Source organism: Conger conger, chromosome 7 (genome assembly GCF_963514075.1).
Source record: "Conger conger chromosome 7, fConCon1.1, whole genome shotgun sequence".
Classification (NCBI taxonomy): Eukaryota; Metazoa; Chordata; class Actinopteri; order Anguilliformes; family Congridae; genus Conger; species Conger conger.
In genome coordinates, this window is record NC_083766.1 from 46,387,673 (window position 1) to 46,402,852 (window position 15,180).

General features: G+C 40.5%; 1 protein-coding gene across 4 annotated transcripts in view; it reads right to left on the minus strand.

Moving 5' to 3' along the window:
* gtf2ird1 (GTF2I repeat domain containing 1) overlaps positions 1-15,180 on the minus strand; it is a 30,055-nt gene that overhangs the window by 12,897 nt on the left and 1,978 nt on the right. For 3 of the 4 annotated variants that reach the window (XM_061248765.1, XM_061248766.1, XM_061248762.1), the window contains exons 2-13: positions 11,093-11,225; positions 10,603-10,744; positions 9,614-9,787; positions 9,150-9,333; positions 8,107-8,402; positions 5,535-5,630; positions 4,549-4,632; positions 4,147-4,330; positions 3,317-3,342; positions 2,948-3,074; positions 2,593-2,636; positions 2,197-2,277 (exon numbers count right to left, since the gene is read on the minus strand). In XM_061248765.1, the coding sequence (XP_061104749.1) occupies positions 2,197-2,277; positions 2,593-2,636; positions 2,948-3,074; positions 3,317-3,342; positions 4,147-4,330; positions 4,549-4,632; positions 5,535-5,630; positions 8,107-8,402; positions 9,150-9,333; positions 9,614-9,787; positions 10,603-10,744; positions 11,093-11,218 (1,564 nt within the window). In that variant the 5' untranslated portion in view covers positions 11,219-11,225. Of the gene's footprint in view, positions 1-2,196; positions 2,278-2,592; positions 2,637-2,947; positions 3,075-3,316; positions 3,343-4,146; positions 4,331-4,548; positions 4,633-5,534; positions 5,631-8,106; positions 8,403-9,149; positions 9,334-9,613; positions 9,788-10,602; positions 10,745-11,092; positions 11,242-15,180 lie in introns of all 4 variants that reach the window. The other variant, XM_061248764.1, reaches the window with a different exon arrangement.

Below are 15,180 nucleotides of genomic sequence, written 5' to 3' on the forward strand. Positions count from 1 at the left end.
TATTTCACACCTGATTCTTTCCTACTCGTTTATTATCATTCTAGACACCCCCCTTCCTTATTTATCCATTTTAATCTTCTTAAATTCTTCTGGGTTCTTTTTGTGAATTTGGTTCATCTTCTGTTGGATTTCCTGCTCTCCGATTTGACACTTCTTTCATTTATTTTTTTTCCACCCTATATTGCGATGATGCAGTTTGGCATAATCCTCCCATCTGATGGCAAATTTCATAGAAATCACTAAAAATGTATTCACAGAGAATTAAAACTAATTACTTTTTTGAAGCAATGTACAGTGCATCCGGAAAGTATTCACAGCGCTTCACTTTTCCCACATTTTGTTGTTACAGCCTTATTCCAAAATGGAATAAATTCATTTTTTTCCTCAAAATTCTACACACAACACCCCATAATGATAACATGAAAGAAGTTTTTTTATTTTTTTATTTTCATTTTATTAAAAATAAAAAACTAAGAAATACATAAGTATTCACAGCCTTTGCTCAATACTTTGTTGATGCACCTTTGGCAGCAATTACAGCCTGAAGTCTTCTTGAATATGATGCCACAAGCTTGGCACACCTATCTTTGGGCAGTTTCGCCCATTCTTCTTTGCAGCACCTCTCAACTCCATCAGGTTGGATGGGGAGCATTTTCAGATCTCTCCAGAGATGTTCAATCGGATTCAAGTCTGGGCTCTGGCTGAGCCACTCAAGGACATTCACAGAGTTGTCCTGAAGCCACTCCTTTGATATCTTGGCTGTGTGCTTAGGGTCGTTGTCCTGCTGAAAGATGAACCGTCGCCCCAGTCTGAGGTCAAGAGCGCTCTGGAGCAGGTTTTCATCCAGGATGTCTCTGTACATTGCTGCATTTCCCTCAATCCTGACTAGTCTCCCAGGTCTTGCCGCTGAAAAACATCCCCACAGCATGATGCTGCCACCACCATGCTTCACTGTAGGGATGGTATTGGCTAGGTGATGAGCGGTGCCTGATTTCCTCCAAACATGACGCCTGGCATTCACGCCAAGGAGTTCAATCTTTGTCTCATCAGACCAGAGAATTTTGTTTCTCATGGTCTGAGAGTCCTTCAGGTGCCTTTTGGCAAACTCCAGGCAGGCTGCCATGTGCCTTTTACTAAGGAGTGGCTTCCGTCTGGCCACTCTACCATACAGGCCTGAATGGTGGATTGCTGCAGAGATGGTTGTCCTTCTGGAAGGTTCTCCTCTCTCCACAGAGGAACGCTGGAGCTCTGACAGAGTGACCATCGGGTTCTTGGTCACCTCCCCCGATTGTTCAGTTTAGATGGGCGGCCAGCTCTAGGAAGAGTCCTGGTGGTTCCGAACTTCTTCCATTTACGGATGATGGAGGCCACTGTACTCATTGGGACCTTCAAAGCAGCAGAAATATTTCTGTACCCTTTGTGCCTCAAGACAATCCTGTCTCAGAGGTCTACAGACAATTCCTTTGACTTCATGCTTGGTTTGTGCTCCGACATGCACTGTCAACTGTGGGACCTTATATAGACAGGTGTGTGCCTTTCCAAATCATGTCCAATCAACTGAATTTACCACAGGTGGACTCCAATTAAGCTGTAGAAACATCTCAAGGTTGAGCAGTGGAAACAGGATGCACCTGAGCTCAATTTTGAGCTTCATGGCAAAGGCTGTGAATACTTATGTACATGTGATTTCTTCGTTTTTTATTTTTAATAAATTTGCAAAAATCTCAAAAAACCTTTTTTCACGTTGTCATTATGGGGTATTGTGTGTAGAATTTGGAGGAAAAAAATGAATTTAATCAATTTTGGAATGAGGCTGTAACATAACAAAATGTGGAAAAAGTGAAGCGCTGTGAATACTTTCCGGATGCACTGTACTGGGTTTCAGAACAATATAAGGACAAATGGTGGACATAAGCTTATCAAATGACGAAAATAACTAAATCACCCAGTAATTCAATTATTTGGCACAATAATGCATGGTAAGATCATCCCTTTATATTACTCTGCTTTGAACCCTAATTCAAAGTTAATGCAATACATGATGTCCTTAAAGTTGCTCAACTTTGAGATACAAATCTAAAAAAGTGTGATTTATTTGTTTAAAACACCTGCCAGAAGAAAAGTACCTGGATCTGCCAATTTTAGATAGTACTTGAAGCTTCCAAAAAACTGAAAAAAGTAAAAACTATTCCTTACCTGGTACTGTCACTTGAATAATTTCTCCGTCTGGTGGCTCAGTTTTTATTTTTTTCAAGGGAATGCAATCACCTGAAGGTCCTTTAAAAAGAACAGAACACAAGACAACAAAACAATACTAGTTTCATAGTTTTAGTTACTGCATACTTTAGTTACTTCTATTTTAAATTATACCTTTTGTGGGTATTTTACACAGAAAAAAACAAGTTAAATAATCAAATATCCCTTGAAAATACTGTATCTGAGCACTACATTCCAACAGAAACAAAAGCAGAACAATGACACAAATAAAATGTGTCAAATCACTTTGTGTCAAAATGACTATTCTGAAACTAAATCAACAGTCCTGTGTACTTTCTGTGAGTTGCGCAGAAGGTAAAATTGCCCACCACTAACCTGCTTCACAGTCTGCCAATGGACTTACGCAGGAGCTGGTAGATCTGAAAGAATGGGGAAAAATTTACTTTCCATTTAATAATATATAGAGGAAATATCAAGCAATTGATATTTTTTATTAATGCAACTCATTGACAATTCTGTTTCCATATTAACATTCTTCCCCCACCTTCAATTTTTTCCAATGTGTTCACAAGGACCATTCACAGAAAGAGGAGCATACATAGAGGACATTGTTCCCCCTTCAGAGCCGATGTTAGACTGAATTTGCATATAAATCAGGCAGTGGCCCCAGTGGCAGTAATTAAGCGATGCCCCCTATGCCCCCTCTGCAGAACCAGTGGACCAGGCTGACCTGCTGCTGTGGGCATTGCTGACCACCTCCAAAGAAGATGGCTGCACCCTGGGAGTCTCCACAAAGCTGTTCTCAGACGAAGACCCCATCTCCTGCTTGCTCTCATCCTTTGACGACTTCCCCGCGGCTACAGAGAGAGGACATGGCAGAGGGTATGATTAATACTCTGCAGGAAAATCTCAGCCCAGCCATATTCACCGCGCAGGACACCTTGATAGCAGTTCCGCTACTGCGCATATTGAGAACGGGCGCAGAAGTAATAAGTAATACCAAGTGTGTTATGACTTCAATCAATGTTGGAATGTTAGCTGGTGGGCAATCCATTGATTTCAATACAGATAATGCCATCATTAAAAATGAGATAATTACCTGTAAAAATCCTTTCATCAAACATTCTGTAATGAGAGGAGAAAGCAATTAATCTGAATGGAGTGCACACAAAATCATTGTCTCCAATAAGTGAATATCAGTTGGTCCAAATAAAAGTAACGCTGTCATGACTAGCAGGGCAGGAACAACACTAAAATTTCTTATTTGGATGGTTTTATTTGCTTTATTTGTTTGCTTGCTCTGAATTTACAGAGAGTAACAAATTAAGGATTTAAGGTCTGCACGGCTTCACTGTAATCCAAGTGCATTATAGTCTTGCATATGGAAGCACAGAGAATGGCTATTTGTTCATGAATAATGGTAACTGGACTATTTCACAACAGGGAGCTACTACAATGGCCATTAGTATCTGAGGAAAAAAGGACTGCTGATTTTTAACTGCTGTTAAGGGTGAAAATGTCGACTATTATGCAAGTTGCATTAGCTTAAGATATGCCAAGATATTTAAATTACTTACAGCATATGGTTGAAATAACAGCCAGCCCTAGAAAACATATTTACTAATTATGCCAAATCAAATGCCCCCACGCTGTGTTTCTTATGGCACTGGTTCCTACTGACAGCATGAAATATTACATTGGAGGCAGGATCCTAAATTGCCAGATGGCCGGGGCTCATGGTTTTCAGTTGGTTGACTCCTTCATCCTGAGAAGCCAACAAAGCTCCAGCAATAGGCACAATCTCTAGTGCCCACTCAAGCCTAGGATTTAATGGGCTGCACAATTTCATCAAGTGTTTCGACATTGGAGAATAGAAGCCAGGGCCCTGTAATCAGACTTCATCTCCCATGATTCTCAGTGGGGGCTAACCTTCGGACGACAAAGCGGACCCCGTGGCGCTCCTCCAGGATCCGCTTCAGTTTGGGGACTCCGTACGTGCAGGGCCTCTTGAAGGGAATCTTGTCCGGGATCCCAATGATCTCCACGGCTTCCGGATCGCAGGCGATCTTCCGATACGGCACCGGAACCATGTGGTCCAAGCCCAGCGCCTCGGCTGAAGCCAGGGTTTGGCAGAACATTCCAGATTAGATTCACTGGCACGTATTGGCTCAGTCTCAGAGAACCCATATTCAGGTGGCTGATTCCAGTTGTACTGAAGCCAGCTGTATTAAAGGATTCGCAGGCTCACTGAGACTATGAAGTGACAGACTCCTGCCTCACTCTGGCACAAATGCAAGCCAAGGGTTTAAAGCAGGGGAAGATCCGACTTACCATATCGGCTGTTGAACAGGATCTGCACACACTCCCGTAACGTGTTAATGTCCTCCGTTTCCCGAATAAATGTGTCCCATTTTTCTGCAAAGGCAAAATAGCAAATGCATACATCCAGAAACACCAGCAGCAAATGCATACATACATAAACACTAGCACAGAGTTTGCGTTCTTTCTTTGACAAAGTCAGAGATTCCATCCACTGTTTCTAGTATCCTGCATAGCACAGCACATTAAAATGGGATGTAAAACCAAGGTCTTGACTCTCTGTGGTCATTAAAGAGCCCACTCTGCATGTCGCAAGCAACAGAAATGGCAACCGCAGTGTCCTGGCCAAAGTCCCAGAGTGGTTCACTCTCAATCTGGCCTCCTTGTTATCCTTCAGCCCTGGACTTTCCATCTAAGCTACTATGTGGTCAGGATTCTGGAGCAAAATGTTTGCTCTGCAACACTCAGATACTCTATGTGCTATTGTGAGGTGGCTGGAGTGGGGCTCCCCTTCAATCTCTACAGATCTTATGACGGGGGCAGCAACACCACAAACAAAATTATTTTTCAATAAAACCAAAATACTTTCCTCTGTGCACTTATGGTTTCACAGCTGATGCGCTATGAACTGCATGCCCCAATTGCAACAAATGAATGGTTTAATTCAGATAATACCACAGGTTCTCCACTGCACAAGCTCCAACATTTTACCTGTGAACCAGTGGAACAGGATATTTCTGCCAATTTCTTTATTGTCTGTGACTGAAGCATATCAAGTATGGATACACTGCAAAAAGTATGTCTTGACAAGTCTTTTTTCTGAAGAAAAAAATGTTAGCCATTTTATGTTTTGTTTTGCTTGACAAGTGAATCTAACCCAGTAAGTAAAACTGTCTCAGCTCATTGGCAATCTTTTTGACTCAGTTAGTAAAACGGGAAACAAGTCTAAATATAAGGCAGGGTTTACACAGTGGTAGCATTGATAGTACTGATCGTACCTGATTTCTCATGCACAATTGAGAACAGAAGCCGTTTGGACACATGGATGCCAGGGGGGCTGTGCCCTCGATCACCAGGCACTGCTAATCGTTCACCTGCAAGAGGAGGGAGAGGAAAGAATGCAATGAGGCAAACCGTACACAGCTGTGGCTTGCAAGGACATCATATTCACACCCCATAAACCACTGGTTTCACTTAGGGTTCAGTAATAGTTCTCACTTCTATCTGTATTTCCCAAACTGCCAAAAAGCAGGCACTGGATTGTACACCACAGTACTACAAGTGCAAGCAAGTTGTAATTGATTGCGGAAGTATTCTAGTTTAGAGTTGTTCTATACCCTTAATATCTCATGAATCATTTTTGTATAATTTTAGGATATGGAAAGGGATTCATCTAAGTTAAAGGTTAATGACACACCCCACAATATTAAGCCAATTATTTTTATTATAGAGATTTTTCATTAAATGACAAAAATTGTACTTAGTATGGCTACAAATCTTACAGAAAAATTGCCTCTGACTAAAACACCCGAAGTCACACCCAAAAATTACTTATCTTGTGTGTGACATCACATCGTGAACACAAGCTCTGATATTATACTTTAGTTTGAAATTATAACAGAAATGGGCAGTATCCAAGTAATCCCCGCTGACTCCTGAGCTAAATTCCGAGGAAGCCAAAAACATCTCCTTAAACTCATAGTAATATTGGTCTCAACTTTTTCAAATTAGCAGAGTCACAAAGTACTCGATAACATTAGGTGTAGACAGTTCTCCTCAATTAGGTTTAACACAAAATAAAGCTCTTTATTTGTGCATGCAAATGTGCACATTTAAATCGACGTTATTCAAAATTGGGGATAGATATGGCTAGCTACTGTGTGTTTTCTGCACTCACACTATGAGAATATTCATGGCATTTAATTAACAAAATAAATCGCCAAACATTACCTACAATACTAAGATTTTGTCATTTAAACAATCTGGATAGATAAAAACTGTAATACTTTTTTCCAACCACTTCTTGGAAAATGAGATTTCGCGTTATCATGTACCAGTGTATGTCGGTTAAATCTATGTTGGAAATTTTCTGTTCCCCTCCCATCAATATCCTTTTCACACAGCGGTGTGCATTCTCATTCGATCTCATTGCATGTTTAGGCCATTTGCGCACTGGTGTGCCACTGAAACACGCATTGTTAAAAGCAATACATCTTTCAGTCATTTTAACTATCAATGGTAATTTCATAATGCTACAAAGCTAATAACAGTATCCTACTTCCTCACAAAACCTCCTCAGGTTAAGCTAAAAACTTAACTTTACAGAGATATAGCCCATCCCTGTGGTGAAAGCTTAGTGTATTCTGCAAATATTTATGTTTGCACATCTGCTCATTCATTCTGCTATGCAAACAGTGTTATATTCCTAAACTGTCTATCACCTGAATATGACACATTATACCTTGTTGGAAAGGGTAGGAAGCTTAGCATGATTTACATTAGTACGGTCATAGCTTCAAATAACCAGGAGGGATATTTGGTTCCATCATTATGTCTGTATCAAATATAAGCAAAACAAACTTATATTTCTACAAAACTTTCAATATGTCAGCCAGACGTGTAATAAAAGAACATGAAAAGAACATAAAAGAACAAAAACTATGTGTTTATTCATGCAACTTCTGAATTGTATATTTTTCTTAACATGGTTTTTGATGTAGAGAAATGGTATCAATGATTTTTGGAATTTCCAGATCATGTGCGGTCCACAACAGCAAACACGGGACATTCCCAGGTTGTTGCTTCGTGTTAAATGGGTATTATTTACCTACTTGCCAAAAAATTCTGAAGAACCTATTCCTAATATTGCTTACACAGTGCAGTCCGTATTAAACAAGTATTTGGAAAGTGATTCAATCTCTGTTCTTTCGTTTCCAGCACACTGAAACAATATGAGGGTAAAGTGCAGATTTTCACCTTAATTTGAGGGTATTTACAACCATATTGGGTGATCCGTGGATGAACTACATCCCTTTTTTATACATAGTCTCTCCATTTTAGGGGACTAAAAGTAATTTTACAGTTGGCTTCTCAGTTGTTTCTGATTAGTCAGGTGTATTCAATGGCTTCCGTAGTGCAAGTAGAGTGCAGTCTGTAAATATTTAGACAGTGGTACAATTTCTGTTCTTTTGACTCTATACTCTAGCACATTCAAGTGCAGACTGTCACCTTTAATTTGAGGGTATGATGATTAGTAAGGGATGATGATGCTTTAGCAATATGAAGGTGGGAATTCCAGAGTAAGGAGCCTCAAGAACTGACTGTGTAGCATGGCAGAGGAAGAGATGATGGTTATCAGAATATCTTGTGTTATATGAGTGGCTTTCAGTATGAAAGGTAAGTGTATATGTGGATGAATACACATGATTGGAGTATGTTAATATTGTAAATAGATCATGTAGAAGATTTTCAAACCAGATGTGGCCACTGCACAAAACTACTTTGTACTTTTTGACTGGCTTATCCTGCCTCTAAATAAAAGATTAGCCCATGACTTCAAATATCGCTCACCATTGTCGGCACAGTCCATGGCTGGGATCAGCTTCTCAACCCCAGGTGCCCAGGAGGAGAGGCGCTCTTTACTGAGGCTGTGGAGGGAGGTGGGCTTCAGCTCTAGTTTCCCATCTGGGTGTGGTTGGGAGGACATTGGCATGCCATATAGGAAGTTTGAGAGCATGGAGTTGCTGGGTGACATCTCTTGGCCAGGGAGTTTGACCGTGGCATGGTTGGCCAGGCTTTTGGTGCCAGTGGAGTTGTGGTTAAGATCTGGACAGAGCTTGGCATCTCGAGGAGTGTCCTCTGTGTGTCTGAATGCAGGTGGTCCAAGAAGAATACAAAGCAAACTCAGGGCCCCATTCACTCTCATACCATACTCTTCAGCGTGACATCCATAAGTATTTGGACAGTGACCCATTTTTAGTTGTTTTCACTCTGTACTCTGCAAGCAATCACTTGAAATGTGTGGTTAAAGTACAGAATTTTAGCTTTAATTGGTTTCTACATTCATATTGGGTGAACAGTGTAGGAACTGTAGCCATTATTATACACAGTCCCCCCAATTTTTCAAAGCTGAAAGTCTGCACTTTAACCATATATTTCAACTTTTGTTTGTTGGAGTACAGAGCAGAAACAACCAAAAATGTTTCCCCGTCCAAATACTTGCACTGTATGGCTGTTGGCTGGAGCCTGTCCCACCATACATTAGGCGAAAGGCAGGAATACACCCTGGACAGGTCGCCAGTCCATCACAGGGCACACACACCATTCACTCACACACTCATACCCACGGGCAATTTAGACTCTCCAATCAGCCTAACCTGCATGTCTTTGGATTGTGGGAGGAAACCCATGCAAGCACGAGGAGAACATGCAAACTCCACACAGAGAGGCCCTGGCCGACCGGGATTTGAACCCAGGACCTCCTTGCTGTGAGGTGGCAGTGCTACCCACTGCACCATCCGTGCCGCCCACATCACAAACAACAAGTACCTAAATTAACCGTGATTGAAAAGAGATATATTTAAAAAGCAAATGTAATTAGATAACAGCCCTACCTTTTGACTATGAAACGAATGCGGTTGCTCTGCTCTAGGATCTTCATTAAGGTCTTGGTGTCATACTCAGAAGGCTTCCTCAGGGAGACTCCATCAGGCAAACCATGGACAGCCACAGAACAGGTGTCCTTCAGGAGCCACTCATAAGGCACAGGCACCAGACTGCTTTTCCCTACAGCCTCACCTGTGGATTATCACCAAGGGAAACGTCCCTGAATCAATGAACTTGCTTCCAAGGAGAAATCATTTGTAACTCCTTCAATCTTTTATCCTGATTCATCGTATTTGAGAGATTTAGAGTCAAAGGCATGATCAGTTATTCTTGATCAAATTACCCCCAAAGACAGTACTGGGAAAAGCAGGAATTTTCATTGTCATATAAAAACTCTTTGGGGATAATATTATTAATTATTCAATTTGTACTACATACAGATGAACACAGTTTGCTTGAGAGAAGGGCTTACTGTAAAGAACACTGAAGACTTCCTCCACCATCTTCCTCAGGACAAAGATGTTGGAAGGGGACTCTGGGATTGTGCTCCGCTGCATTCCATGCCCACCATCTTTACCCAGCATCTTGGAGGGCTCACCATCCTGGGCTTTGCCATGGGTGCTCGGTGTTTGTAGACTGGGAACTCCTGCAAGACACAGAACGTTTAAAACTGAGAACACACTGTAAACCAATTCTCATAATACATTCAAAACATGCAGTGAAACTGGCCAATTTAACTGCCTCTGTCCTCAAATTTAACATGGGGAGTGACAACCATTACATTACATTACATTAATCGCATTATCCAGAGCAACATACAATTGATTAGACTAAGCAGGAGACAATCCTCCCCTGGAGTAATGCAGGGTTAAGGGCCTTGCTCAAGGGCCCAACGGCTGTGCGGATCTTACTGGTAGACCGGGGATCGACCCACAGACCTTGTGGGTCCCAGTCATGTACCTTAACCACTATGCTACAGGCCGCCCCAATATACAGACCTTATATACAATATACAATATATACACTGAATATATATACACAATATATACAATACAACAATATACAGATCTTAACCACTACGCTACAACCCTGCTGAAAAAAACAGCTGATTGACCGGTTCAGACCAGCTCAAGCTACTGTATGTTTTGAAACAACTACCAACCAGGTAAGACAAGCTACTAACACTATCTGGTTGACCACAGCTAGACCAATAGCTCAATTTTCAAGATGGCATATCCGGATTTTACAACAGTGTTGACAGAGAGACAACACTAGAGCACAAACTAACACAACTACATGTAATTATTTGTGACAAAAATGCAGCTCAGATCCACTGTCACAGAGAAAAACATTTCATGTGAAGTACTGAAAGATATGTTGGCCTGGGCAGGTCGCAGATTGGGAATCTGGAGTGTCATTCAAGAACATTCCATGATATAATCTGATAACTGAATGACTGACTGCAAAATTTGTGGAAGTCCGTCTGTATTTCCTTTCTGGAATTGAGAAAGACCCTGCCCTTCTCGGTCCCCACGGCGATCACGCTGTCCTCATGCACTGTGACACACGCCACCTCGGCGTTGAGTTTGGACATGGCAGTGCACTAGAAGACAAGTCCAGAAATGGGGTCATGTTCCGAAAATTGACATACATTATGATGATCAGATAACAGCACAGAAATCAACTCCTATGAAAGATTAATCAGACCAAGTATCACACAGCTCCAATTATAGACTTGCTCAAAATGGAGTGACCCAGACTAAATTTTACCTGCTATTTTTGGGTCTGGTGATGAAGCTGCCATATCCCCTTTCAATAAGTTAGTAGGGATATTTCATAATGGTATCATATTTTTAAAGCAAAGTATCAGAAATAATATTTTCAGATTTGTGAATATGAAAGGTTGAACTAAGTGTGCCTTTTAATGTAGCATTGCCTAGTTCAGACTTACCACTGAATCAAGGGCAGACACGAGGCTGGTGAGAATCTCCTGGCGTGCAGACACCTGGGGGACTCGCAGCTCAGCACGGGAGTTTGTCCGCATCCCGTCGCAGACGGACTTCCGCACCTGCGCCATTCCTCCCCTGGGGAAGAGCACAGCTACACTTACTTAACCCACCAGTCACAGCAACAATCCTTTCTGCTATCAAGACACGCTATGCACAGAGAAAGTGTCACATTTGTTTCTCCTCCCATCAGAAGGCTCAAAATGTTTCTTTTCAGTAGAATGTAGTACAAGCCATAATTACACTAACCAACTGTAGGGCAAACAGACTGAGCACTCTTAATGCACCTGCCTCTGGTCAATGACCATTTTACAATCTACAAGCCACCCAGCATACATGTAGACACTTCGGGTGTAACTTCAATCCACTAAACCTCAGTGGCGCAATGCCAATCCCCCCCACACTGTAGACTCCTAGTCATAGTCCTCTAATGACAGCAATGAATGGCAATATCGAGGATACACATCCACAGCAAACATCTTTAATCTAAAATAAAAATAAAGTATTCTGTTGATTTGTTAGCTGAAAAAGATGCACATTATTCTGAAAATCCCACATGAGAGAGACATTGGGTACCATCAATAAAACTCTAACCACATTTGTTATAATAACTTCTGATCAAAGGTCATTTTCCAGGTGAAACTGACAAAGTATAAAGTAACTGAAAATCTAATGGCAGAACATGTATAATACTGTACAATGTATTCATGTATAATAAGCCTACAGATTATAAAGCCTACAGATTATAAGGACGTTTGTTACAGGTTGGCTACTGAGTCTAAAGGGTTAAACGCTATACAGTGTTTTGAATGGGAGATGAACCGATTAAGAGGCTTTAAAAGTGCTAGTACAACCCACCATGCAATATGCTAATACCAAAGTCTGTTACACATATGTGAAAGCAGCTAATTACGATAAGCTTTTGTCAGCCAATTAAAACTGGCCCAGATTATGTCTGTAAACCCTTTCATCCTTAATGTGCTCTTCACAAAATGGCAGAAGAGCCAAAAACTTGCTCAGTACTGACACAAATCTCAATTAAAGAAAAACATCATAAAACCCTCCAGCTCCTCTTTTTTTCCCTTAACTCCCCAAACATAAAATTTCTCCCCCATTCTCAGTGTCATTTGGATCATCTTCCTGTCTGCATCCCCAAGCAAAAAATATCTACACTGCTTTTTCCTCTCGCTTCCAGCTCTTGCAGCATCCTCTCAGCATGACCGGCTCAATATAATAAATAGGCCGGCATTTAAAAAACCGGTATAGAGAGAATTTAAGACAAAAAAAGAAAAAAGAAAAAACAAAACTAGGGAAGGAAAGAGGAGGCATAAAAATCGCAATCCTAATTCCTGGCCCCTCGCGTTCTCATGGCAACGGCAATTCGTCTCCTTGGAAACTAATCTCGAGGCATTTGAACAATGCAGCTCCGGCCTTTAATCTCTCCAGACACTAGGAGCCATTATCCTAGCCTCCGGGCAGCCCAAACCACAGACTCCACACAGAGGGGTGAGCGGCACTCCCTGCTGCAAAACTGCCTGTCTGATTCTGGCTCTCTTCTGAGCAGATTCCAAATGCAATCCCCCTCAGCCAGCTACAGCACAGAAATAGATGTCCTTTTTCGATTATATCGTTCAGGCACACAAAAAACTGCCAAGTTGAACAAAAAGATGGGGCTATTTCACAGTTAGCCAATGACTGATCAACTTGATTTCCAAAGGTTATTGTTGACTTCATACAGAAATAGTTGTAATACTGGATTTGAAAAATGACATTTCTGAAATTTATGTTTGGAATACTAATCCAAGCACCTCACTAAAATCAAGGTCAATATAAAAAACATTTGAAATTCAGGCTTTACAGAATATACTGGTTATGGTTTTTATGTGACTTACAGTATGTGAATTCACATTTGCGCAATGATTAAGTTAAAGTTATTCTTAATTTTATGATGGAAAAGCAAGACGCAGATATACAACTCTGTTTCCAGATGTCGATCCCTTCCAGTAACTGCTACCACCAATAGCAACAGGAACACTGATAAACACAAGGCCAATTTGCAATCCGCCTGGGAGATAACTGATTTAGTGGGAAATGAGCAGCAATGACAGAGGGGTTATTTCACAAAAACCTTTGTCTGTCCTCACTCTCAAGGCAGTGTTCATATCAACATAAGTGCTTAAAGTCTGGTCCAAATATAAATCTGGCAAGAGTATAAACCTAAGTGTACTTTTTATAATTAGCAGTCCCCCAGCCATCTTCTTTTGGCTTAATTTTCATTTAAATATGCACTTGCTCCACAAATGTATTTTCAAAGTATGAAAATAAACACGATCCTAACAGTTGAAAATGGTATGTGGCTTACAATTCCCACTCCAAATTCTCCTAAACTCTTGTCACAAACACACATAAATTACATGCAGGCCAAAATATTTATACAAAAATGAATATAACTATTTTTAGTTATATTACTAGTTTATTCCCTCCATCTTCACACAGTTCCTTGAAACAAGTGAAAACAACAATGAACGATTATGAACACACCCTGTTGTTATCAAGATAAAAGTTGAGTTTTGGCAGAAATGCTCCAGTGCTCTAGCTAATGGCACCCTGACCAATTAGAGTTCTCCTGGGGATATACTCTGACTTTATATGTCCTCACTTTTCCAAGCCTGTGGGGACATAGCTGGTCCTTACTTGTTGATTAATTCCCCATATGGCATTTAAAGATATTACAGTGATCTCAAAGAGGGTATCATGGATTTCTGAGCGGGTTTTCCGTAAGAAGCTTGTGGCTCTTGCTGCCATTGATACACAATACTTTGCATAATACCCTAAACAACAGATTCTGGGCACCAGGCCTTCTAAAAACCACAGTATCTAAAATGCTTAGCTAACTGCTTATGACTTTTAACTGCCATTCACCCCTCAAATGCACAATCTGTGTGCACCAGCAGTAAAATACATTAATAATCCTACCTCTTCATGAGGCTACAGGCACACGTTGCCCTTGCCACTGACATTATTTTGATAGATTTGTCTTTGTCTGCTGGTGCAACGTGCTACAAGTGACACTTATCATGCATCTTTTTCACACGTTTTACAATGATTGCATTTGTTTCTTGTTTGGACAGTGGTCATACTGGACCCAGCAACACCTTATCAAAAAAAATGATGTACATGGAAATATACTGCCAGATGACACTGTTGATATGAAACCATCACCTTTTATTTATGGTTAGCAAGGCAAATGTTGATAAGAACAGATTAAGAAAATGAAAAATGTTTTTGAAGCTGGGATCTGCTTCCATATGAGAACAAAATTTTATAAACAACAACAAATGGAAAGCCATCTTTTACCTATTAATATTATTCTGAGCCAATTTGTTTATCAACTTAAAGCATCTAAAGTACACTGTCTGAATTGTGTTAAAATGTGTCCACAATATACAGACTTATGTAGTAGTTAACTACGCATTTCCGTTTGACATACAGAAAGAGGATAAAACATACTAATGTATTTCATGACATGAGTAATATCTTCATATGTCAATCAACCATGGCCCAGCAACCTATAATAATAGCCTACTCCATATCACTTTCAACTTTTGTTGGCTTTCTATTACTTTATGTTAAATAGTGGTTGAATCATTGTGGAATGGTGTAATCAACTTAAAGATTCAATGCAGTTTAATGCATTTAAGACAGCACACCTTCTACAATACAGCACATCTGCAGTATTTGCTGCAGATACAAAGCAATTATTTTATGCTTTTGGCCACATTATTTCCCGGGACCGCTATTTTTACATCATCTGTACAAATATCATACACTGTTTTTCCTAACAACAAGATAATTATAAGTTACATTTCAAGTGAATTTCATACACATGACTGTAGTTTGTCAATCAGATTTGCTCAATGTTCTGGTGTCAAAAGTCTATGAACTATCATAACCTCCAGCACATTCTCACACATTCTTTTTCTCAGGAACACTTATTCCTGTTCTAAAACAGAACCGCCGCACCCCATTTAGC